Source organism: Chiloscyllium plagiosum, unplaced genomic scaffold (genome assembly GCF_037043375.1).
Source record: "Chiloscyllium plagiosum isolate Xiang-an unplaced genomic scaffold, Cpla_swu_hap1 HiC_scaffold_15, whole genome shotgun sequence".
NCBI classification, from domain to species: Eukaryota; Metazoa; Chordata; class Chondrichthyes; order Orectolobiformes; family Hemiscylliidae; genus Chiloscyllium; species Chiloscyllium plagiosum.
The window spans coordinates 9449303-9474040 of NW_028270153.1; the positions used below are offsets into that span (position 1 = coordinate 9449303).

The window sequence follows — 24738 nt, forward strand, 5'->3', positions numbered from 1 at the left end:
CTCATCCAAGTCATTAATAAAAATTGCGAACAGTAGAGGCCCAAGGACAGAGTCCTGTGGAACACCACTCACCACTGACTTCCAGGCAGAATATTTTCCTTCTACTACCACTCACTGTCTTCTGTTGGCCAGCCAATTCTGTATCCAGACAGCTAAGTTCTCCTGTATCCCATTCCTCCTGACCTTCTGAATGAGCCTACCATGGGGAACCTTATCAAATGCCTTGCTGAAGTCCATATACACCACATCCACAGCTCGACCCTCATCAACTTTTCTAGTCACATTCTCAAAGAACTCGATAAGGTTTGTGAGGCATGACCTGCCCCTCACAAAGCCGTGTTGACTGCATTTAATCAAGCCATGCTCTTCTAGATGGTCATAAATCCTATCCCTCAGAATCCTTTCTAACACCTTGCAGACGACAGATGTGAGACTTACTGATCTGTAATTGCCGGGGATTTCCCTATCTCCTTTCTTGAAGAAAGGAATTACATTTGCCTCTCTCTAGTCCTCAGTTACAACTCCAGTGGAGAGCGAGGATGCAAAGATCTTCGCAAGCGGCGAAGCAATTGCATTTCTTGTTTCCAAAAGCAGCCGAGGATAAATCTGGTCCCGGCCTGGCGACTTGTCAATCTTAATGTTTGACAAAATTTTCAGCACATCAGCTTCCTCTATCTCTATCTCTATCCATTCCAGCATGCACACCTGCTCTTCAAAGATTTCATTCACTACAAAGTTCGTGGTGAGTCTGCTGCACCATTCAATCATGTCTGCTCTCTGGTGAGAATCTTGCCATGCCACTTTAGCAAAGTGGGGAAGTGGTGGCAACATGATCTTGACATTGAGATGACCATCACACCTGATTTGACCACTCATCTCTCACAGTCTGGTAATATTCCATCCATTCCATCCAGTTTTGAGTCTGATAATGACTTCTTCAGAATTAACAGGGGCTAGAAAATTGGGCTTTTAATGCTGTTAGACAAAGGTGACCCAGCCTCCCCAGTTATGCCTTGTTGCCTTTGCTCTCAGCAAAGTAGACACATTTTCTCCTTTTCATACCTTCACTTATGTCCATTTCATATCTCTAATGCTCCTTTACCACCACTGTAGAGTGGTTGAGGACTTTGGATCAGTACTCAGTTGAGTTTAGAAAGATAAGAGTGTGATCTCATTGAAATGTACGGAAAACTGAGAATTCTGAATAGAATAGATATGGAGAAGTTGTTACCATTAGTAGGACAGACTAGAACCTAAGCACACAGTAAAGGAATTTCTTCAGACAGAGTGTGGTTAAATCCATGAATCTCATTGCGACAGAAGTCTGTGGAGGCCAAAACAAAGATAGATTCTTGATTAGCATGGGGATCAAAAGTTAGAAGGCTGGAGAATGGGAGAAGGCTGGAGAATGGGATTGAGAAACATAACATATGTGATTGAATGGTGCAGTAGACTCACTGGGCCAAATAGCCTAATTATATCTTATGGTCATTGTATTTTGCTCTTGGCATCCTCTATTCTGCTGATAGCTCATTCCTTGTGTCAACAAAAGTTTAAAAATTACAATTTTCCAGCCCCATTCTGTTCTGAAGAAGTCATATCAGGTTTGAAATGGTAACACTGTTTCTCTTTCCACAGATACAGCCAGACTTGCTGAGATTCTCCAACATATTCTGGTTTATCTCAGATTGACATGGTATTGGGTCTCAGTCCTAATTTTGATCATTTAAGTGAGCAGCTAGCACTTTCTCATGCTTCTATTTGCATTTCAAACTGATCACCTTACTCAGCAGCTGCTTTCCAAATACACAGTGGAGCATTAATTTGCCATTTTCTAAGCCTGCCGGGCAATTGCATCACTGGCAATTGGAGATTAATTAATTATGTTAACTAATTAACAGTGGAGAAGGATATGGAAGGTAGAGAACGTGAGGAAATAAATAGTGAAAAATATCCATATTATAGAAGGAGGTGTTGGAAGTCTTAAAACATATAAATATGGATAAATCCCTGGAAACTGACCAGGTGAATCCTAGAACTCTTTGGGAATCTTGGGAAGTGATTGTTGGGCCCCGTGCTGAGATATTTGTATCATCGAAAGATTCACGTGAGGAAGACGGGAGGTTGGCTAAGGTGGTGCCAGTATTTAAGAAAGGTGGTAAGGAAAAGCCAAGGAACCAAAGATCAGTGAGCCTGACATCAGTGATGGGAAAGTTGTTGGAGGGAGTCCTGAGGGATAGAATTTACATGTATTTGGGAAGGCAAGGACTGGTTAGGGATAGTCAACTGGTTACGGCTTTGTCCGTGGGAAATCATGTCTCACAAACTTGATTGAGTTTTTTGAAGAAGTAACGGAGAGTATTGAAGATGGCAGAGTGGACGTGATTAATGAACTTCAGTAAGACGTTCGACAAGGTTCCTCATGGTAGACTGGTTAGCAAGGTTAAATCACATGGAATACAGGGAGAACTAGCCATTTGGATACAGACTGGCTCGAAGGTAGAAGACAGAGGGTGGTATTGGAGGGTTGCTTTTCAGATTGGTGGCCTGAGATCAGCGGTGGATTTACATAAATGATTTGGATGTGAACATAGGAGGATCGGTTAATAAGTTTGCAGATGACACCAAAATTGGAGGTGTAGTGGACAACAAAGACAGTTACCTCAGAGTATAATGTGGACCTTGATCGATGTGTCAAACGTGACGTGCTGCATTTTGGAAAGGCAAATCAGGGCAGGACTTATACACATAATGGTAAGGTCCTGGGGAGTGTTGCTGAACAAAAAGAGTGCAGGTTCATTGTTCCTCGAAAGTGGAGTCCCCGGTGGACAGGATAGTGAAGAGGGCATTTGGTATACTTGCCTTTACTGGTCAGTGCATTGAGTACAGGAGTTGAGAGGTCATGTTGCAACTGTACAGGAAAACCTGTACCCAAACCACTCCCCTCACCTTCATCTAAGGCCGCAAAGGATCCTTCCACATCCGACAGAAATCTACCTGTACCTCCACCAATGTCATCTACTGTATCCATTGCACCCGATGTGGTCTCCTCTACATCGGGGAGTCAGGACATCTACTTGCAGATCGTTTTAGAGAACATCTCTGGGACACCTGCACCAACCAATCCCACCGCTCTGTGGCCGAACACTTCAACTTTCCCCCCACTACGTCAAGGGCATGTAGGTCCTGGGCCTCCTCCACCGTCAAACCGTTACCACCTGATGCCTGGGGGAAGAACGCCTCATATTCTGCCTTGGGACCCTGCAACCACACGGGATCAATGAGGATTTCAACAGTTTCCTCATTTCCCCTATCCCCACATTATCCCAATCCGAAGCCTCCAACTTGGCACTGCCCTCCTGACCTGTCCCATCACCTTTCCCATCTATCAGCTCCACCCTCCTCTCTGATCTATCAACTTCTCCCTCACCTTAATCTACCTATCGTGTTCTCAGCTACCTTAGCCCACCCACCCCCCCTCCCATTTATCTTTCAGCTCCCCGGCCCACAAGCCACATTCCTAATGAAGGGCTTATGCATGAAACATCAATTCTCCTGCTCCTCAGATGCTGCCTGACTTGCTGTGCTTTTCCTGCGCGACACTCTCGACTCTGATCTCAAGCATCTGCAGTCCTCTCTTTCTCATAGGAAATTGGTTCAGCCAATTTTGGAATGCTGTATGCAATTCTGTTCTCCCTGCTATAGGGGAATGTTGTTAAACTTGAAAGGATACAGAAAAGATTTACAAGGATTTTGCCAGGTTTAGAGGATTTGAGCTGTAGAGAGAGGCTGAAAAGGCTGGGACTAATTTTGCTTTAGCGTCAAAGGCTGAGGGGTGACCTTATAGAGCTTTATAAGATCATGAGGGGCATGGATAGGATGAATAGACAAGGTCTTTTCCCCTTCGTGGGGGAGTCCAAAACTAAAGGACATAGGTTTAAGGTGGGAAAGGAGAGATTTAAAAGGGGCAACTTTTTCCTGCAAAGGGTGGATTATGTATGGAATGAGCTGCCAGAGGAAGTGATGGATGCTGGTACAATGACAAAATTTAAAAGGCACCTGGATGGGTATATGCATAGGAAGGGTTTAGAGAGATATGGGCTAAATGCTGGCAAATGGTACGAGATAAATTTAGGATATCTGGTCAACATGGACGGGTTACACCAAAGAGTCTGTTTCCATGCTGTACAGCTATATGACTCTAAGATTATATGACTAATATTGGCCCAGGTCACGATGGACCAGATTGAAATATGCTTGATGTGGAATTCTTGTAAACAACAGCCAAGGAAGTTTTGCATCATCAGCCTAGATTGGATATTCCCAGATGCCCAGTTAAGTGTACAATAATGATGATATCCAATTCACGACACAGTACAACCAATAAATCTCATAGCTGAAAATTTGATCAGGCCAGGAACAGGTTAAAATCAAGAAAATAAAAGCAGATGAGAACTCTTACATGAACTGTGCATGATAATACTTGGTGAGATTTTGTAGCAAGTCCACTCCTTTCTTTGTCTTTATCTCATTTACTTTGATCAGATACTAAAAGAAAAAACAAAAGCAAAGTTGTATGGTAAATTATACATCCCTCACACTAAAAAAAGTACAATTTCTCAGTGGCTATGATTTAGGATTCTTATAAGTCAAATATTTCAAAGGGACTCATAAACATAAATGATTTCTTCAAAGATTCAACTGGCAAACCATTAATACTGCAGGTAGAAAACTGTTTTGAAATTTGAAAAATGCACTTAAGAAAGTATCATCTGTTCAGGATGTCTCACTATATTACAATAACTAAGAAGCCCAAATCACATTGAAGAAGCCACAAATCATAAGCTGAATAACACAGAAACGTTTGATATTTCATCCTAATTAAAATAACAAATATTTTCAGCCAGTAATACATTTAGAAATTGGAGCAGAATGTCAAAAATAGAAAAAAGAAATGGCAGGTTCAGTAAAAGAAAGGACAGCAAAGTTAGCAACAGTAAATGTCTACGATGAATCATCAAATCTTTCGGTAGGAAAGGAAAAATGTAATAATTATTTGCAGTAAAATGTTGTATCTGCCGCACAAAAATGGTTCTTAGAGAGATGCCTGGTAACATTTTCATAAAAGGGGATTAGAAAAGAAAAATTAACTTTGGACAGAAGATTTTGAACTGGTAGAAAACTAAACAATTATCAAGGATAAAGAAGAGAAGTTCAGCTTCCAAGCCTGAAATAGTACTGAACATACTGAGATGAAAATTATCTTGCCAGACACTGGTGAAATTGTGGCACCTGGAAGATATGAGGAGAGTGTAAAATATCTGTGATTATGCTAGATTCTAGATAGGATGACATTCTTTCAGCATCATTAATTTCATCTGTTTATGGACATGCCTGATCTTCTGGCATAGCTGCAAGTCAGAACTTACCAGCAGCTGCAACAATATCTGCACTATGCACACTCAAATTGCACTCACCAGACAGCTACTATTTCACCTTCATCAGAAATACCGAATAGGTTTCCTGCATACAAGCACATTAGTGGCATAGAGGAATTAGCGTTACTGGCTGAGCAAGGCAAATTAGAAGTTGCAGATATTGCAAACAGCAGGTTGTGCAGGCGAATATAGATCCAGTTGCTGGTGGCAAGATTTAAAGACAATAACATCGGTAGAATGTCTCAAAAACTGACAGCCTTGGAACCAAACCCATGCTGGATTTTAGATCTTGTTGGATTTTGAATTGACCAGTTTGAACCAAAGCTGAAAAATGTGTTGCTGGAAAAGCGCAGCAGGTCAGGCAGCATCAAACGAGCAGGAGAATCGACGTTTCGGGCGTAATGAAGAAGGGCTTATGCCCGAAACGTCGATTCTCCTGCTCCTTTGATGCTACCTGACCTGCTGCGTTTTTCCAGCTACACATTTTTCAACTCTGATCTCCAGCATCTGCAGTCCTCACTTTCTCCCAGTTTGAACCAAGTCAGTATTGTCTTGCATTTAAAGTGTTGAGGACATAGGTCAAGTAAGGATTGCAAAGGGAAATGTTAAAAGAAATTGAGGCAATGCTACAAGATAAGCCTGACAATTCTTTGGAGATGCTTCAGATCCATAACCTTTACTTTTTCAGAAATGTGCCAGAAGTCTGTTTAATTAAGTAAACGGGGTTTCTGTATATTTCAACAACGTGTTAGGGGTGGACAGGGAGCAGCTGTAAGCTGTAAACTGTAACAGTTAGACCAAAGATGACAGTGAAGAAGAAAAGTCAGGTGATGGTAGCTTAAAAAGAAATGCTTGGTTTTTGGATATCTGGATTTGAGACACTCTACTGTAATATATTAGATTAGATTACTTACAGTGTGGAAACAGGCCCTTCGGCCCAACTAGTCCACACCGACCCTCCGAAGAGCAACCCACCCAGACCATTCCCCTACATTTACCCCTTCATCTAACACTACGGACAATTTAGCATGGCCAATTCATCTAACTTGCACATTTTTGGACTGTGGGAGGAAACTGGAGCACCCAGAGGAAATCCACACGGGGAGAATGTGCAAACTCCACACAGACAGTTGCCTGAGGCAGGAAATGAACCCGGGTCTCTGGCGTTGTGAGGCAGCAGTGCTAACCACTGTGCCACCATGCCGCCCAACATTTTAAAAGGCACCTGGATGGGTGTATGAATAGGAAGGGTTTAGAGGGATATGGGCCAGGGTCTAATATTGCTGTAATACAATGGGCCAAAATTGGCAAGAACAGGAAACCTTCCAGTTTTCTTTAGGAGTTGTAAGCTTCCCTCATCCTTCAGTTCAAAAATCTCTAGAAATGTGAATTGGTAATAATCCAGCTTCATTTTGAATCTTGGTGAACAATGGCATCATTGGAATTTTAGGACAGAGAAAGGAAGATCAACAACAGAAAAGAAAATAGAGTGAATAAGTCAATATTGATAAAGAGAGGAAAATATTGGTTAGAGCAGAAGATAGAATAAATAGAAGTAGTGATTGGAACAATGTGGATCTTATTGTCTATGAGATCCTTGATTAGGGTTGTTAACCTGGGCCAATCAGGCTGACAGATATAAACAGGGAATTCCGAGTCTCCTTATTTCAGGGACGGACTCTGAGCAGGCTAGCCATAGCCAGTTACTGTGCTCATGTAAAGGGACACTTGATGATGGGATACCATCCTCTGTAGTTATTTCAGTATGAAAACTTGTAGAATTGTAAAATTTAAAATACAATAAATTTTAATGAGCCAGTTAGTGGGCGTGAGACTCATCAATTTCAGTCTTCTCTTTTGGGGCTTCCAAAGTTAAATGGCATTGCAGGAACATAAATATCATCATTTAAAAGTTTCCCTATGCCATTATGTGCCGGGCTTACATTTATTCAGCAAATTATGACTCAAACACAGCCATTTATTGAAGCCTAAGGGAAGATAGATGGACAGATTCCATTTTTGTGAAGCAAACAACAGTAGTGGAAATCATCTAGCAATTTGTGATATTTTGCAACTTGCAGCATATGTCCCTCTCCCCATAATTAATGCTTTTGCTTATTGATTACAATAAGCCAAGGTTGTGAACTTATTATTTTCCCAGAATATTCAAAAGGGTAGACAGCAATTCCATAAAACCATGAAGCAAAGAATGTGAATTATTCATGAAATCCTTTTTAATCTGAAGGAGGAGCTCAAAAATGCAATATAACACACTGGATGATTTTCATGCCATTGTCACTTGTGAAATCTTTCATAACTGATAAAATGATTAATATGACAGCTGTTTTGTGTGAAGAGCTGACAGATCTCAAAAAGGGATTCATTATAAAAAATGTCTCTCAGATCGGTAGTATTTCAGACTGTTGAACACCACCATGAGTAATAGTTGTTTCTGCTGTAAATCAAACCCAACTTGTGTCAGAACGTATTTTGGCATTGGCTAACTTAACTACCACATATAGAAAGAAACATCAGGTAGGCAGTGGACCTCCTATACCAATACTTCAATGTAATTTTCTTCAAAATATGTATTGAAATAATGCTATTTGTACATCATTCATGTATCTTACACAAAGTGGCATTATCAACTGATAGTAACATAATAAAGACTCATCACAGCTGGAATTCTCTACTAACAAACAATAAGTAGAAAACAATGCTAGCATTACAAGCAAAAATATGGAACAAACATTAAGTGCAAACTTTTCATATTTATGTATAAAGATGCCTTAATCTTTTTTATGATGGACCTAATCTCAAGCTATACAAGTGTGTATATTAATTTGTTTCTATTTTATAATGACTATGTGGAAACCACTGTAATCTGTCAGCTGAGGCACCTCCTTTCTGAAGTTATCTGCTCCTTGACAATGATGTTACAAGATGGAGGGAGGGAAAGGGACTTTGTGAAATAATATACTTTTGCTTCTTGAATCTGAGTATGTATTCAATCCAGACCATGAGATGAAAGTCTCTGACTGTGATGGGTTTAGGTTTTTCATTTTAAACCACACAAACAATGAATGACACAAATTCAACTGTGACGATGCAACCATCCTAGCACAGGCAAACAGAGACATGTAAATACCAGGGTGACAGACCACGAACACCTTATCAAAGACGAACTGATGATGTAACCTAGTGAGCTGACAAATATTTGCAGAAAAACACACCAGCTTGGCAAACAAATCCATGACTTTGTCTAGTTGCGGAACTTGGGCAGCATCAACCAGTTTGGGAAGATGGAGGCATGGCTGTAATGTCATTGAACTAGCAATCCAGAAGCTCAGGGTAAAGTTCTGGGGACAAGGATTCAATATTCACCATTTAATCAATTTGGAATATAAGTAATGGTGACTCCAAAACTATCATTTTGCTGACTGCTGTCCTTCAGGAAAGAATGTCGACCATTCCGTTCTAATATGGCTTGAACGTGACTTCAGACCCACATAATATGCATGACTTAACTGTCCCCTGAAATTCCTTACTAACGAATATTAAATAGAAAACAATGCTACATTTACAAGCAAAAATATGGAACAAACATTTCCCTAGAGGGGTAGACCATTTCGGACAGAGATGAGGAGAAACTTCTTCATCCAGAGAATGGTGGGTGTGTGGAATGCTCTGCCCCAGAAGGCAGTGGAGGCCCAGTCTCTGGATTCGTTTAAGAAAGAGTTGGATAGAGCTCTCAAGGATAGTGGAATCAAGGGTTATGGGGATAAGGCAGGAACAGGATACTGATTGAGGATGATCAGCCATGATCATAATGAATGCTGGTGCAGGCTCGAAGGGCAGAATGGCCTACTCCTGTACCTATTGTCTATTGTCTAGAGAACGACTTAGTTCAAGAGCACTTAATGATGGTCAACAAATGTTGGCCTAGGCAGTGAAGCTCACAAGACATGAAAGGATAAATAAATACAGATCCAAGTAAAATGTCAGCCTGAACCACACAATTCAAGATGACTAGGGTACCCATTAAAGCTATCATGCTGATATAGTAGAAGGTGTTGAATTGATATTCAGGATTAAAAATGTTGGAGCAGGGTCAAAGGAGTTTCACTTCTGTAGCCTACCAAGTTAGACCTGACCTTGGAGTAGCATAATAGTAGGTGAAAAATGGGGAACTGTTCCATTTTCCAAAAGTAAATCCTTCAACTTGATGAGTATGCAATAGACTAATAAAAAAGACTTACTGGCATAATAAATCAACAGCAATTTATTAAAATTGATATGAACACATATACACAAATAAAGCTTGATGTGGAAGAAAATAAATCAGAAACTGTCACATACCTCACACATCTGCAACTGAAACATCTTCCGTTCCTTTTCCATCTCCTCTGCTATTTCACCTCCAGTCACTTCAATTCGTACCATTCCATATTGCTTTGCAAGTTCTCTTTTCTCTTTTTCAATCTTAGTGCTGGCAAAAATAAAATGTGAAAAAGCATTCAACCAGCTAACCCATTTGCCAGCTTGGTGTATGGGCTATTAAAACAAATTATGAGAGAATTACATATCAATATTAGTTGTGGCCACCAATTAATCCCTCAGAGTACTTAATACTACAATTTACTGAAACATGAAAGAATGGTCATAAATATAAAATTACTCTTGCTGTCAACAGCACATATTATATTGGCCTCAGTAATATATAAAATGCTATCAACATTCCTACCTGTTGAAAATGCAAATGTAGCATTTTTATTTGGGAAATTAAACTGAGGAAGCCAATAAGGTACAGGATCAGAAGAGTCTGTCCAGTGATACTAAGAAATAATTTTTCTCAATCACAGATTTCCTCAAATATTTTAAAATTCCAAGACAATCTTTTATTTGAGATATGTCTCTTGTATAAACTTAAAAATATAAGGCACAGGTATTAAGTTAGCCTGGAGCAGTGTTTTGTAGAGGAATAAGACAGTACTATTTTCTGGGTCTGTACATTGGAAGAAGCAAAAATAGCCCTTAGTAGAGTGATATGCTCTTCTTATTGGATGTGGGAGTTCAGAGAGAGTTTATGTGAAACTGAGCATTATATCCACAATAAATGCCGTTGGTTGTGAATCCTATCATATTGAATGGATTGGTTGGAGCGACAATTAGAGACAATGAGGAATTTACAAAAGCAAGGGGGTGTGATGGATGACAGCTATAGGAAAGGAGAAAAGTCTCAGATACAGTCACAAACATATGTTAACTCCAGGAAAGGTAAGAGAAGTAGGCAGGTAGTGCGGGAGTCTTCTGTGGCTATCCCCATTTCAAACAAGTATGCTGTTTTAGAAAGTGTAGGGAGTGATGGATTCTCGGGGAATGTAGCATGAACAGCCAAGTTTCTGGTATTGAGATGACTGTAATGCAATGAGGGGTATGTCGGGTTCCAAGAGATCAATTGTGTAAGGGGACTCTCTAGTCCAAGGCACAGACAGACATTTCTGTGGGTAGCAGTGAAAAATCAGATGATGTGCTGCCTCCCTGGTGCCAGGATCAAGGATGTCTCAGAGAGGGTGCAGAATGTTGTCAAGGGGGAGAGGGACTAGCAGGAGGTCATTGTACACATTGAAGCCAAAGACATAGGCAGGGAAAAGGATGAGATTCTGAAGGGAGAATATAGAGAGTGAGGTAGGAATTTAAAAAGGAAGTCCTCGAGAGTAGTAATATCTGGATTACTCCCAGTGCTATGAGCTAGTGAGGGTATGAATAGGAGGATAGAACAGATGAAAGCTTGGCTGAGGAGCTGGTGTATGGGAGAAGGATTCACATTTTTAGATCATTGGAATCTCTTTTGGGGTACAAGTGACCTGTACAAGAAAAACGGATTGCACCTGAATTGGAAAGGGATGAATATACTGGGAGGGAGATTTGCTACAGCTGCTCGGGAGGATTTAAACTAGCAAGCGGGGGGGGGGTCGTTGGGATGCAGGGAGAGGAAAGAGATCAATCTGAGACTGGTACAATTGAGAAAGGAAGTGATTCAAACAGTCAGGGCAGGCAGGGACAAAGCAGAGAACAAAATAGGACTGATAAATTAAACTGCATTTATTTCAATGCAAGAGGCCTAATATGGAAGGCAGATTAACTCAGGGCATGGTTAGAAACATGAGTTTGGGATATCATTGCAATTACAGAAACATGGCTCAGGGATGGACAGGACTGGCAGCTTAATGTTCCAGGATACAAATGCTACAGGAAGGAAAACAAGGGAGGCAAGAGAGAAGAGGGAGTAGCACTTTTGATAAGGGATAGCATTACAGCTGTACTGAGGGAGGATATTCCTGGAAATACATCCAGGCAAGTTATTTGGGTGGAACTGAAAAATAAGAAAGAGATGATCACCTTATTGGGATTATATTATAGACCCCCTCATACTCAGTGGGAAATTGAGAAACAAATTTGTAAGGAGATTCCAGTTATCTGTAAGAATAATAGGATGGTTATGGTAGGGGATTTTAACTTTCCAAACATTGAAAGGGACTGCCATAGTGTTAAGGGTTTAGATGGAGAGGAATTTGTTAAGTGTGTACAAGAAAACTTTCTGATTCAGTATGTGGATGTACCTATTACAGAAGGTACAAAACTTGACCTACTCCTGGGAAATAAGGCAGGGCAGGTGACTGAGATGTCAGTCCTGATGAAGGGCTTTTGTCCGAAAAGTTGATTTTCCTGCTTCTTGGATGCTGCCTGACCTGCTATGCTTTTCCAACACCACTCTAATCCTGACTGAGATGTCAGTGGGGAGCACTTTGGGGCTAGCGACAATAATTATTAGTTTTAAAATAATGATGGGAAAAGACAGACCGGATCTAAAAGTTGAAGATCTAAATTGGAGGAAGGCTAATTTTGACAGTATTAGGCAAGAACTTTCAAAAGCTGATTGGGGGGCAGATGTTCGCAGGTAAAGTGATGGCTGGAAAATGGGAAGCCTTCAGAAATGACATAAGAGTCCAGAGACAGTATATTCCTGTTAGGGTGAAAGGAAAGGCTGGTAGGTGTAGGGAATGCTGGGATGACTAAAGTAATTGACATTTTGTTTAAGAAAAAGAAATAAACATATGTCAGGTATAGACAGGATAGATCGAGTGAATCCTAAGAAGAGTATAAAGGCAGTAGGAATATACTTAAGAGAGAAATCAGGAGGGCAAAAAGAGGACATGAGATAACTTTGGCAAATCGGGTTAAGGAGAATCCAAAGGGTTTTTAAAAATACATTAAGGACAAAAGGGTAACTAGGGAGAGAATAGGGCCCCTCAAAGATCAACAAGGCAGCCTTTGTGGAGCTGCAGCAGATGGGGGAGATACTAAACGAGTATTTTGCATCAGTGTTTACTGTAGAGAACGACATGGAAAATATAGAATGTAGGGAAATAGATGGTGACATCTTGAAAAGTGTCCATATAAGAGAGGAGGAAGTGCTGGATGTCTTGAAATGCATAAATCCCCAGGACCTGATCAAATAGAACATAGAACATAGACCTGATCAGATGTACCCTAGGACTCTGTGGGAAGCTAGGGAAGTGATTGCTGGACGCCTTGCTGAGATATTTTTAGCTGAAAATGTGTTGCTGGAAAAGCTCAGCAGATCAGGCAGCATCCAGGGAACAGGAGAATCGACATTTCGGGCATAAGCCCTTCTTCAGGAGATATTTTTATCATCGATAGTCACAGGTGAGGTGCCGGAAGACTGGAGGTTGGCTAACGTGGTACCACTATTTAAGAAAGGTGGTAAGGACAAGCCAAGGAACTACAGACCGGTGAGCCTGACATAAGTGGTGGACAAGTTGTTGGAGGGAGTCCTGAGCGACAGGATGTACATGTATTTGGAAAGGCAAGGACTGAATAGGGATAGTCAACATGGTTTTGTGCTTGGGAAACCATGTCTCACAAACTTGATTGAGTTTTTTTTGAAGAAGTGACAAAGAGGATTGATGAGGGCAGAACGGTAGACGTGATCTACGCGGACTTCAGTAAGGCGTTCAACGAGGTTCCCCATGGGAGACTGGTTAGTAAGGTTATATCTCATGAAATACAGGGAGAACTAGCCATCTGGATACAGAACTGACTCAAAAATAGAAGACAGAGGGTGGTGGTGGAGGGTTGTTTTTCAGACTGGAGGCTTGTGACCAGTGGAGTGCCACAAGGATTGGTGCTGGGTCCACTACTTTTCCTCATTTATATAAGTGATTTGGATTTGAGCAGAAGAGGTATAGTTAGTAAGTTTGCAGATGGTACCAAAATTGGATGTGTAGTGGACAGTGAAGAAAGTTACCTCAGATTACAACGGGATCATGATCAGATGGGCCAATGGACTAAGGAGTGGCAGGTGGAGTTTAATTTAGATAAATGCGAGGTGCTGCATTTTGGGAAAGCAAATCTTAATAGGACTTATACACTTAAATGATAAGGTCCTAGGGAGTGTTGCTGAACAAAGAGACCTTGGTGTGCAGGTTCATAGCTCCTTGAAAGACAGGTCAAAGGTAGATAGGATAGTGAAGGAGGCATTTTGTGTGCTCTCCTTTATTGGTCAGAGCATTGAGTACAGAAGTTGGGAGGTCATGTTGTGGCTGTACAGGATATTGGTTAGGCCATTTTTGGAATATTGCATGCAATTCTGGTCTCCTTCCTATCTGAAAGGATATTGTGAAACTTGAAAGGATTCAGAAAAGATTTACAAGGATATTGCCAGGGTTGGAGGATTTGAGCTACAGGGAGAGGTTGAATAGGCTGGGGTTGATTTCCCTGGAGTGTGGGATGCTGAGGAGTGACCTTATTGAGGTTTATAAAATCATGAGCGGCATGGAAAGGATAAATAGACAAAGTCTTTTCCCTGGGGTGGGGGAGTCCAGAACTAGAGGGCATAGGTTTAGGGTGAGAGGGGAAAGATATAAAAGGGACCTAAAGGGCAACGTTTTCATGCAGAGGGTGGTACGTGTATGGGATCAGCTGCCAAAGGAAGTGGTGGAGGCTGGCACAATTACAACATTTAAATGGCATCTGAATGGGTATATGAATCGAAAGGCTTTGGAGGGACATGGGCCAGGTGCTGGCAAGTGGGACTAGATTAGGTTGGGATATCTGGCCGACATAGACGAGTTGGACCGAAGGGTCTGTTTCTGTGCTGTACATTTCTAAAACTCTATGATTCTATGAGGGTGGTACATCTAAATGACATTTTAATTTATGCAAATATATTTTCTTCAGACATCTGCTCTGAATTCTGGTGTAGTGGTCCTCACCATTATATTTTATTCTTTTTATTTAGTTTGGTTTAGAACTGAGAGTTGAGATTAAGAACAGCAGCTCGTTTCAAAGAACAAGAGAACAAAGAAAAATGTTTGCTGTTGGAACTGGCATGGAAGTTAGTTACTATACGAAGGACACTGGACAAATTGCACTGAGTGGTTGCTCCACTCAAGGCTGGCAATTGGTTGGATGCTGGTCAATCAATGGAGGACTTGCCAATCACAGAGAATGCTGATTGAACATTTTAAAAAGTGAACTGTTTCTGACTGGGTTTTAGCAGAAGGGAGAGTGAGTTTTGAAAACTTCCAGAGACTGTGGTTATGTGTTGCTCTCTCTAGTTTTCTATCTAGTTACTGAATTGTTGAATGATCTGAGAAAAATATCCCAGTCTATAAGAAATAAGTAACTACATTTATAGAAGTTTGCTGAAACTGTCCATACTAGCTGGTAACTTCAGAATTCAAGCAAGGTATACAATTCTGCTTGCCTGTGAACAAACAATTGTTAAATGATTTCATGAAGGTGAAGTATCTATCACTTGAAATAGTTTACTAAACTAACAAATGATAATCACTTTTTTTTTCTAAATTGTTCCTTAACTGTCTCTACCTGTCTGTATGAGTGAGGGCTATGATCAGGCTTTAGATCATAGAAATAATTTAATTACCTTTGCAGTTACTCCACAGAGGCTGGTATGCCATCACCAAGTCACCTTTTATTTACCTGTGGGAGGTCCTCTCAGAGTGACAGGATGTCTGATACTCCTGTTTATTTTTATTTTCCTTCAGAACACTCCTGTTTATACCTGTCAGCCAGGGCTCTCTGATTGGACCAGATTAATAGCTCCAATCAGGCAAACCATATTCTATGAGGCCCACCTGGCTGACCTCATTGCAGTCACTACATCCCTTTGCCTCTTGAATCCAAGGACATTGGCTGATTTTTTTTTAAGCTCCTCCTGCAGCATTTTAGCACCAAGTAAGATTCCTTGGCTATGGGTGGTGTGTAACACAAAGTAGATCCCCTCAAAGCCAGTTCTCAGAGTGACAGGATGTCTGACATTCTTGTTTTTATCTGTCAGCCAGGGGTCCCTGATTGGACTAGATTAACTGCCCTAATCAGGGAGTTCATATTTTATGAGATACACCTGGCTGACATTGTTGCAATCACGACATTCTTGTTTTTCTGTATTCTGCCAAAGTTACATTATTAATAATAAATTGTGAATTTTTGTTTAAGTTAACGGTGGCACGGTGGTTAGTATTGCTGCCTCACAGCACCAGGGTCCCAGGTTGATTCCAGCCTCGGGTGACTGTGTGGAGTTTGCACATTCTCCCCGTGTCTGCATGGGTTTCCTCCGGGTGTTCCGGTTTCCTCCCACAGTCCAAAAGATGTGCAGGCCAGGTGAATTGGCTATGGTAAATTACCCATAGTGTTAGGTGCATCATTCAGAGGGAATGGGTCTGGATGGGTTACCCTTCGGAGGGTTGGTGTGGACTGGTTGGGCCGAAGGGCCTGTTTCCACACTGTAGGGAATCTAATAATAAAAAAATTGGTATTAAAGATCTGTTATTTGTAAAGTTTGGTTAGGAACAATTGGGAAATTTTGATGGTCATTCAATGTTTTAATTTCACCGTGTTACAAATCCAGTGATAGTGAAGCTGATTTGGTTTCGCAATACTATCACTGTTTATAATACTGGGAGAAATACACCCTGAATCTCTGCATCCGATGCAATCAACTAAAATTACATGACTTCCTTTGAAAGCAATTGCACATCAGAGTGAAACTGAAAATACAAGGCAAAGAAAACCAAGTCAGCATCTTGTTCAAAACTATCCTGTCCTATTTACAGCAAAATCTTTTGGGCACAGATCAGTTTTAGCAGTCACTTATGCACCCACTGGAACCCTACTAAACACCCCAGAAGTTAAACAAACTCAGAAATTGTTGAAAAAACTCAGCAGCTCTGGCCACATTAATGAAGAGTAAGCAGAAAAATGTTTTGAGTTTGGTGACCTTTCTTCAGAACACCAGATGTTAAACATGGTCACATTCACTTTGAAGGACAAACAATATATTTTCTTCCTACGATTGGCCAAATTACCACGAATGGTGCTGAATATATTTAAGATTACAAATCAATGGTTTTGTAAGGAATGTGGGACTGATCTGATGGAAGATTGCGAACAATAGTTGCTCATTACCAGTGTGAAACCAAGGTAAGAGTACTTGTCTTGACTGCACGAAGTCAGGCTACTGTGTGGCTGCTCCATGTCTGCCACCCTGTTTGCATGAGGGGATCTCCCCAAATCCTACTTCTACACTCTATGTGCCTTCTTTGGGCACAGGGGCTGGCCAAATCTCAATTTTGCTGCGGTCTGCTGACTCAAACTATGAGGTCTGATGCTCAAAACGGACCAGGTTTCCTCCAGGTCCGTCAGCTGGTCAGTATATTCTGCTGGCTGAATAGCTAAAGTCCACTTGGTGGAGGCAAGCCACCCTTTAAAGCATAACGTGTTATCTTGCACAATAGATTAAAAGCTTAATTTTGAAGAATGCCCTCTACAATCTTACACCCCAAATGTCATTTAGTTCCATTACTGTGATTGCCCTGTTCCAATCCTTAAATTTAAGTTGTTTTGTTAATGGTAAATTGGACTTTTTGAATCTACGGTAAGAGTAACTAACTTTAAAGAACTTTTTTTCCTGTAACTGCTGATCTAAACCTCATAACAGTATAAAGTTGGACTGTTATAACAGATGCAACCAAGCAAAGTAATATCTGGTTAGCAATTCTTAATGTCTTTGGTCAATAAAAGACATAAATTACACTGTAGCTAATATGGTATCGAAATGCTGCAAATGGAAACACTGGTCAGATTTGCTCTTGTAGGATAATTAAAGCATCATACAAGAAAATGTGGACATAGATATAAGCTGATCCTCTTTGATTGTTGGCAAAAAAGGAAAACAATTTCTAGAGGACCTTCAGCTACTATGCATTGTACGTTAGTTTGCAAATTTCTTCTGGGGAATTCTTCAAGATCTGAATTTAACATAACCTTTACATAACTAGCATTAGCATTTGATTATGATTGACAATTCTGTTTTATGAAATGATTTGTTATGTCAAAAGCACTGTCTAAAAGATTAGTGAAAGTGGGGTTAGAAAGTAACCTTTAAAAAGGAACTGTGTACAGGCATTGAAACTCAAAAATATGAAGGCTATTGAGGAATGGACTAATTAGATAGCTCTTTCATAGCTCTGGCATGGGCACGATTGGGCTGAATGGTCTCCTGCTTTATGTAATTCTGTGATATGGAACAAAAGAGAGTGAAGAGGAGAATATAAACTGTATTTCCACTCTTTTTGTGCATTTGAGATTTGAAACTCACAATTTGTTTTCATAATCTTTCCAAGCTTTTTCAAAGGGCTTCTTTAAATCCTGTAAAAAAGTGGAAAAAGAGTAAAAAGGAGGAAATTGAATTATTTCACATAACAATCAAAATCCCGATAGTGTGGAAGCAGGCCATTTAGCCCATCAAGGCCACACTAACCCTCTGAAGAGCATTCCACCCAGATGGCCCCCCGTAACCCCGTATTTCCCATGGCTAATCCATCCAGCCTGTAATCCCTGGACACTATGGACAATTTAGCATGACCAATCCAACTAACCTGCACATCTTTGGACTGCGGGAGGAAACCAGAGCACTTGGAGAAAACCCATGTGGACACAGAGAGAATGTGCAAACTTTACACAGTCACCCATGAGTGGAATCAGACCTGAGTCCCTAGTGCTGTGAAGTAGCAGTGCCAACCACTGAGCCATTGTACCACCCCCACATCAATGATGTGATTTGGATTATATTAGTTGAAATGCATGTGCTGATCCATATCATGTTGCAAATTCTGGAGCTAAGAATCTACTGAGCCTATCCTTAATATGTTGGATGCACTATTTAAGCTGTATTCTTTCTTTTGGCATTACTATTCTGTGACTCAGTAATAGTTGCAAGTGTGGAAATTACTGTCAAAGTTGTTTTTTACGTTTCAATCAAGGTGCTAAAGCTGATTTAGTGTCTCAATTGCTGTCCTGAATTTGGCAAATTCAGTCTACACTGGAAATTTGCTTTCAACTTGCATGCTTTAGTATTGCAATACAGCTTTTAAAGAAGTGGGTTTTTTGTATAAGTAATGACTAACAACTACCATCAAAAGAACTGTAAACCAAGATATTAACTCAATATTAATTGTTCTGTCACAGCTTTCCCACTTAAAATTTATTTTGTAAAAACATAGTCAATATTGCCTCACCCCCTTAATTCCTTTTAGTTCTCCTTTCAGCAGTGAGTTCAGGAAAAAGACAATGTGATTCACACTCTGCATCTAAAAGTGAAGAAAATACAATCAATACAGAGAAAGCATTGATACTGTAGAACAAATAAACAAAATGGGCAAATGTAAAAGACAAATGTAAAGTTATGTACTTTGAATGGAATTAATGTTATCCACCGATGATCCAGAGATCTTATTAAGTAGTGGTTGCATCGATAAAAAGAGTCCAGCTTCAATCCCAATTTGCTCTAATTTGGGTAGTTGAAGAGTTCTGGAAGGGAGAATCTCGCAGGGTTCATGTTTCTCAGCAATACTCAATGGATTAAACTAAAAACTTAGTCACTTGGATAGGGCGATAGGATGGAATTTGGTTTAGTCATTCCTCTTGCAGTCAAATGGCCTGCCAAAGCTTACAAAAGAATCATAGCTCTGAGTAGGCAGCAGAAGATAACAAAATATAACCTGAGTACAGTAGATGAGGAATTTAAAATGGTAATGAAAGGAAAAACAGCCCACTCTCTTCTTCTGCTCCATATAATTTAAAATAAAATCTATGGGTGGAATCTCATCGGAGTCCAAGTGATACGGGTTATGACTGGATGCTTGAAGAATTGGGCTACAAGTTTGGCAAGATAAGGAGAAGCACAAGTAGCATGTATTCCTGATGAAGAGCTTATGCTCGATCCTGTTCCTCATATGCTGCCTGACCGGCTATGCTTTTCCAGCACCACACTCTTCAACTCTGATCTCGAGCACCTGCAGTCCTCACTTTCTCCTAGTTGTCACAAAAACTAAAGGTTCTGGAAATACATGTGAAATTTACTAATTCACTGGCGACATACAACTGTACTAGCTAAAACTATGACCGCATTATAAACTACCCCTATAAATACAGACAGGAAAAAAAATGGGTGTTATGGAAGGAGGGAAAGATTGGCAAGGCAGTCAATGATCCCTATTCACAGGGTTCACGGAGATGATCCTTTTGGCCTGTCAGGATGTGCTGCTCCTTGATTTATCCTTCTCCCTGCAGGAATCATAGGGTCCTAGTTCATATTTATTAGGGACCAGGCTGTATTTCTCGACTCATCGTCCATTGACACAGTGCTTATTCAGTTTTACCCTACCTGGATACTCATAGCGTGCCTGACTTGCATTGCTTTTTTTCCCACTTTGCCCTCTCATTTTTAGATACTGGCTTATATTACTGCTGTCTGGCAAGGTAGTTTAGCACAGTCATAAAGTGGACGGCACGGTGGCACAGTGGTTAGCACTGCTGCCTCACAGCGCCAGAGACCCGGGTTCAATTCCCGCCTCAGGCGACTGACTGTGTGGAGTTTGCACGTTCTCCCCGTGTCTGCGTGGGTTTCCTCCGGGTGCTCCGGTTTCCTCCCACAGTCCAAAGATGTGCAGGTCAGGTGAATTGGCCATGCTAAATTGCCCGTAGTGTTAGGTAAGGGGTAAATGTAGGGGTATGGGTGGGTTGCGCTTCGGCGGGGTGGTGTGGACTTGTTAGGCTGAAGGGCCTGTTTCCACACTGTAAGTAATCTAATCTAATCTAAAGTCAGGAAGTTTGCCATATTGTCAGCAGGCCTCAGTCAAGGGGTCAGGCTTTGGTCAGTTGTGAAACAGAGTAAGTCAAGAACCTCTAATACCAGAATGAAGCCCTTCTCCAAGCAGACAGGATCATCTCCTCATAAAAGCTTAGGAGCAAATTGATGGGCAGCACATCACACAGCCAAACTGACATTCGGGTTGCCATCCACTTTAATTCCCTCTTTCACTTCCCCAGCAACACCTTTATCAATGTCAGCATGAAGCCAAACAGGAATTGGAGGATCAACACTTCATATTTTGCCTGGAAAACTTACAGCTCAATGGCTTTGACATTGACTTCACCACCTTCAAATTCCCTCCTCCCCCAGCCTTATTCCATGTCTAGCTCCATCCTCCTCCTTGCCTTCCTGACCTGTACTAACCTGTCCAACTTCCTACTCACCTATCCGCTCCACCCTTCCCACTGACCAATCATAATAACCCACCATCTACATCTACCTATCACCTTCTCACGTACCCTTACCCCAGCCCCGTCCCCCTTTACTCTATGTACTTCGAGGCTCCCTCCCACTACTCAGCCCTGATGAAGGGTTTCAGCCTGAAACATCGACTTCCCTGTTCCTCAGATGTCTGACTCGCTGTGCTTTTCCAGCCTCACATCTACTGACTCTGGCTTTCAGCATCTGTAGTCCTTACTGTCTCCTACAGATCCAATTTGGCTCTTTCTGCCCAATTGTGCGATGTTTTCCCCTTGGAATGAAAAAGAGGCAGATACTGTGGAAGACGAAAATGGATGTCCATGAGTGAGATGTCCAGAACAAATTAGCAGACCGTGTACAAGCCTTGTAGAGTTAGTGGTGTCAGGGCTTGGGTTGGGTGAGGGCAAGTGGAGAAGAGTTTGCATTAAATTTGAGATGGGCATAGAGTCCTACAGCATGGAGACAGGCCCTTTGGCCCAAACTGATCCATGCCGACAACAAAATGTCCATCAATGCTAACCCCATTACCTTGCAATGGGTCCATATCCTTCTAAACCTTTCATATCCATATATTTGTCCAAATGCCATTTAAATGTTGTTAATGTACCCACATCAACCACTTCCGCTGGCAGCTTGTTCCATATGCGTACCACCCTCTATGTAGAAAGGTTGCCCCTCAGGTTCCCTTTTATTCTTTCCTCTCTAACCCTAATTGATACCCTCTAGTCCTTGATGCCCCAACCTTGGGGAAAAGACTGAGTGTATTCACTCTATCCATGCCTCTCATGATCTTACACATCTCTATGAGGCCCCACTTCGGTCTCCTATACTTGAAAGAAAAATGTCCTAGCTTGTCCAACCTCTTCCTATAATTCAGACTTGGTAACATCCTTGAAAATTTCTTCTGAACTCTTTCCATTTGGGACCTTGACCAAGAACTTTGTATCCTCACGAGCCACTGGTCCTGAAAGACTAGCAAGTAGCTAATGTTGTTTCTCTGTTCATGAAGGGAAATAGGGATAATTCAGGAATCTACAGACTGGTGAGTCTCACCTTGGTGGTAGGCAAGCTATTGGAAAGAATTTTTAGGGATCGAATTTATGCGCATTTGGAAAAGAATGTCCAAATTATAGACAGTCAGCATGGCTTTGTGCAGGGCAGATCATGTCTTAGAAACTTGATTGAATGTTTTTGAGGAGGTGACGAGGGTAACGAGGGTAGAGCAGTGGATGTTGTCTGCATGGATTTTAATAAGGCTTTTGACAAAGTCTCTCACGGTAAGCTCATCCAGAAGCTTAAGATGCATGGGATCATTGGTGACTTGGCCACATGGATTCAGAATTTGCTTGCCAAGGCAGACAGTAATTGTTGAAGGGTGTTTCTCTGGTTGGAGGCTCATGACTAGTGGTGATCCACAAGCATGTATACTGGGACCTCTAGTGTTTGTGATATTTTTAGATGACTTGGGTGAAAATGTAGATGGGTGGGGGTTAGTAAGCTTGCAGACAATATAATGATTGGTGGAGTTGTGGATAGTGTCGAAGATTGTCAAAGGATATAGCGGGATATAGATCAGTTGCAGACACAGGTAGAAAACTGGTAGATGGAGTTTAATCCAGGCAAGTGTGAGGTACTGCACTTCGGGAGATCAAATGTTAAGGAAAAGTATATTGTTAATGGCAGGATCCTGAACAGCATTGATGTACAGAAGGATCTTGGGATTCAAGTCCATAGTTCACAGGAAGTTGCCATGCAAGTAGATAGGATGATAAAAAAGGCTTATGGCAAGCTTGCTTGTATTGGTCAGGGAGTTCAGAACAACAGCCAGGTTGTCATGTTGCAGCTTTATAAGTCTTTGGTTAGGCCACACTTAGGGTATTGCATTCAATTCTAGCTGTCAGATTACAGGAAGGATGTGAAGGGTTTGGAGAGGGTGCAGAAGAGATTTACTGGTATGCTGCCTGCATTAGAGGGTATGACCTATAAGGAGAGGCTCAAAAAACTCAGGTTGTTTTCTCTGGAGTGGTGGAAGCTGAGGGGAGACTTGATAGAAGTCTGTAATATTATGAGATGCATAGGTAGGATTGACGGTCAGAATCTTTTCCCCAGAGTTGCAATGTTATGTACAAGGGTGGGGGTCATGCCTTTGAGGTGAGGGGCAGAAAATGCAAATGAGATATGAGGGACAAGTTTTTCGCACAGAGTGGTAGGAGTCTGGAACGTGCTGCCAGGGGTGGTAGTAGAGGCAAATATGTTAGGGAGTTTAAGGGACTTTTAGCTAAGCACATGAAGATGTAAGGAATGGAGGGATCTGGACCAAGGGCAGGCAGAAGGTATTAGTTTAATTTGGTGTCTTGTTCGGCATAACATCATGGGCCAAAGGGCCCATTCCTTTGCTGTACTGATCTTTATTTTATAAAACAATGAGAGTGGTTGTTGGGAGTGGATACAATAGCAAAGACAGATATGCGTGAGGTATTGGAGAGAAGATATTGGCACTTAAACTGGCTGAGCAGAGAAGGACATTGACCTTCTTCCTATATGCTGTAAGTTCCACCAATTTGCTGAGACTGCTTCAACATGAGTGGTAACTTCACACCAGTTTAGCATGGTCTCATGTTATGGCCTCCTCTGCCGGCCCTGGAGAGATACAGGAAGTCCTGCCTGTGAACCACCACATCCATCCGGACCTCCAGGACCTTACCCATAAAGCTGGGTGACAATTTCCCCTCTCTGCCATATCTGAGATAAATGTCAGCAACTATGCAAGTCTCCTGTGGAATGAGAGTACTTGTCCTGGTGCACACGGAGCTTTTGAACATGGAAGGGATGCCAGTGAATTCTGGGATATCTATTGAGAGGCAAGTTGTTCTACAAATGGCAAGTGATTGGAGCATGGAATTCAGCTCTGCCTTCAACACCATAATTCCAATCAATCTCCAAACTCTAAGGTTTTCTCTGCCCTGTGCAACTGGATCCTTGACTTTCTGACCACAGCCAGTGAGAATAGGCAACAACACCTCCTCCATAATAATCCTCAACCCTGGTGCCCTGCAATGAAGCGTACTCAGCTTCTTACTATACTCCCTGTACACTCATCCCTGTGAGGCCAAATTCCATCCTAACTCCAACTACAAGTTCGTTGATGACACCATCGTAGTAGGCTAGATATCAAACAATGATGAAACAGAATATAGGAAAGTGATAGAATGTTTGTTGGGATGGTGTAAAGATAACAATTTCTTCCTCAATGCTAGTGAGGCAGAAGAGTTGGTCATTGACTTCAGGAAGCAAGGTGGAGGACACACCCCTGCCTACATTAATGGAGCTGAGGTGAATATGCTCCAGAGGGTCCAGTTCCCAGGAATGATGATCACCAACAATCTTTCCTGGTGCACCCATGCTGATGCTACAGTCAAGAAAGTACTCAATGGCTCTACTTCCTCAGGAGGCTAAGGAAATTTGGCATATCCATAAACATTAGCAGTTTTTTTTGATGAACCATATAAAATATTCTATCTGGATGCATTACAGCTTGGTATGGCAACTGCTCTACCTAGGACCGTAAGAAATTACAGAAAGCTGAAACACACGTACCAACTGATTCAAGAGCAGCTT

General features: G+C 41.4%; 1 protein-coding gene across 2 annotated transcripts in view; it reads right to left on the minus strand.

The window, feature by feature from the left end:
- unm_sa1614 (un-named sa1614) overlaps nt 1–24738 on the minus strand; it is a 268689-nt gene that overhangs the window by 132795 nt on the left and 111156 nt on the right. For both annotated transcript variants that reach the window (XM_087994717.1, XM_087994716.1), the window contains exons 4-7: nt 19064–19135; nt 18145–18194; nt 9798–9927; nt 4463–4548 (exon numbers count right to left, since the gene is read on the minus strand). In XM_087994717.1, the coding sequence (XP_087850843.1) occupies nt 4463–4548; nt 9798–9927; nt 18145–18194; nt 19064–19135 (338 nt within the window). The remainder of the gene's footprint in view (nt 1–4462; nt 4549–9797; nt 9928–18144; nt 18195–19063; nt 19136–24738) is intronic.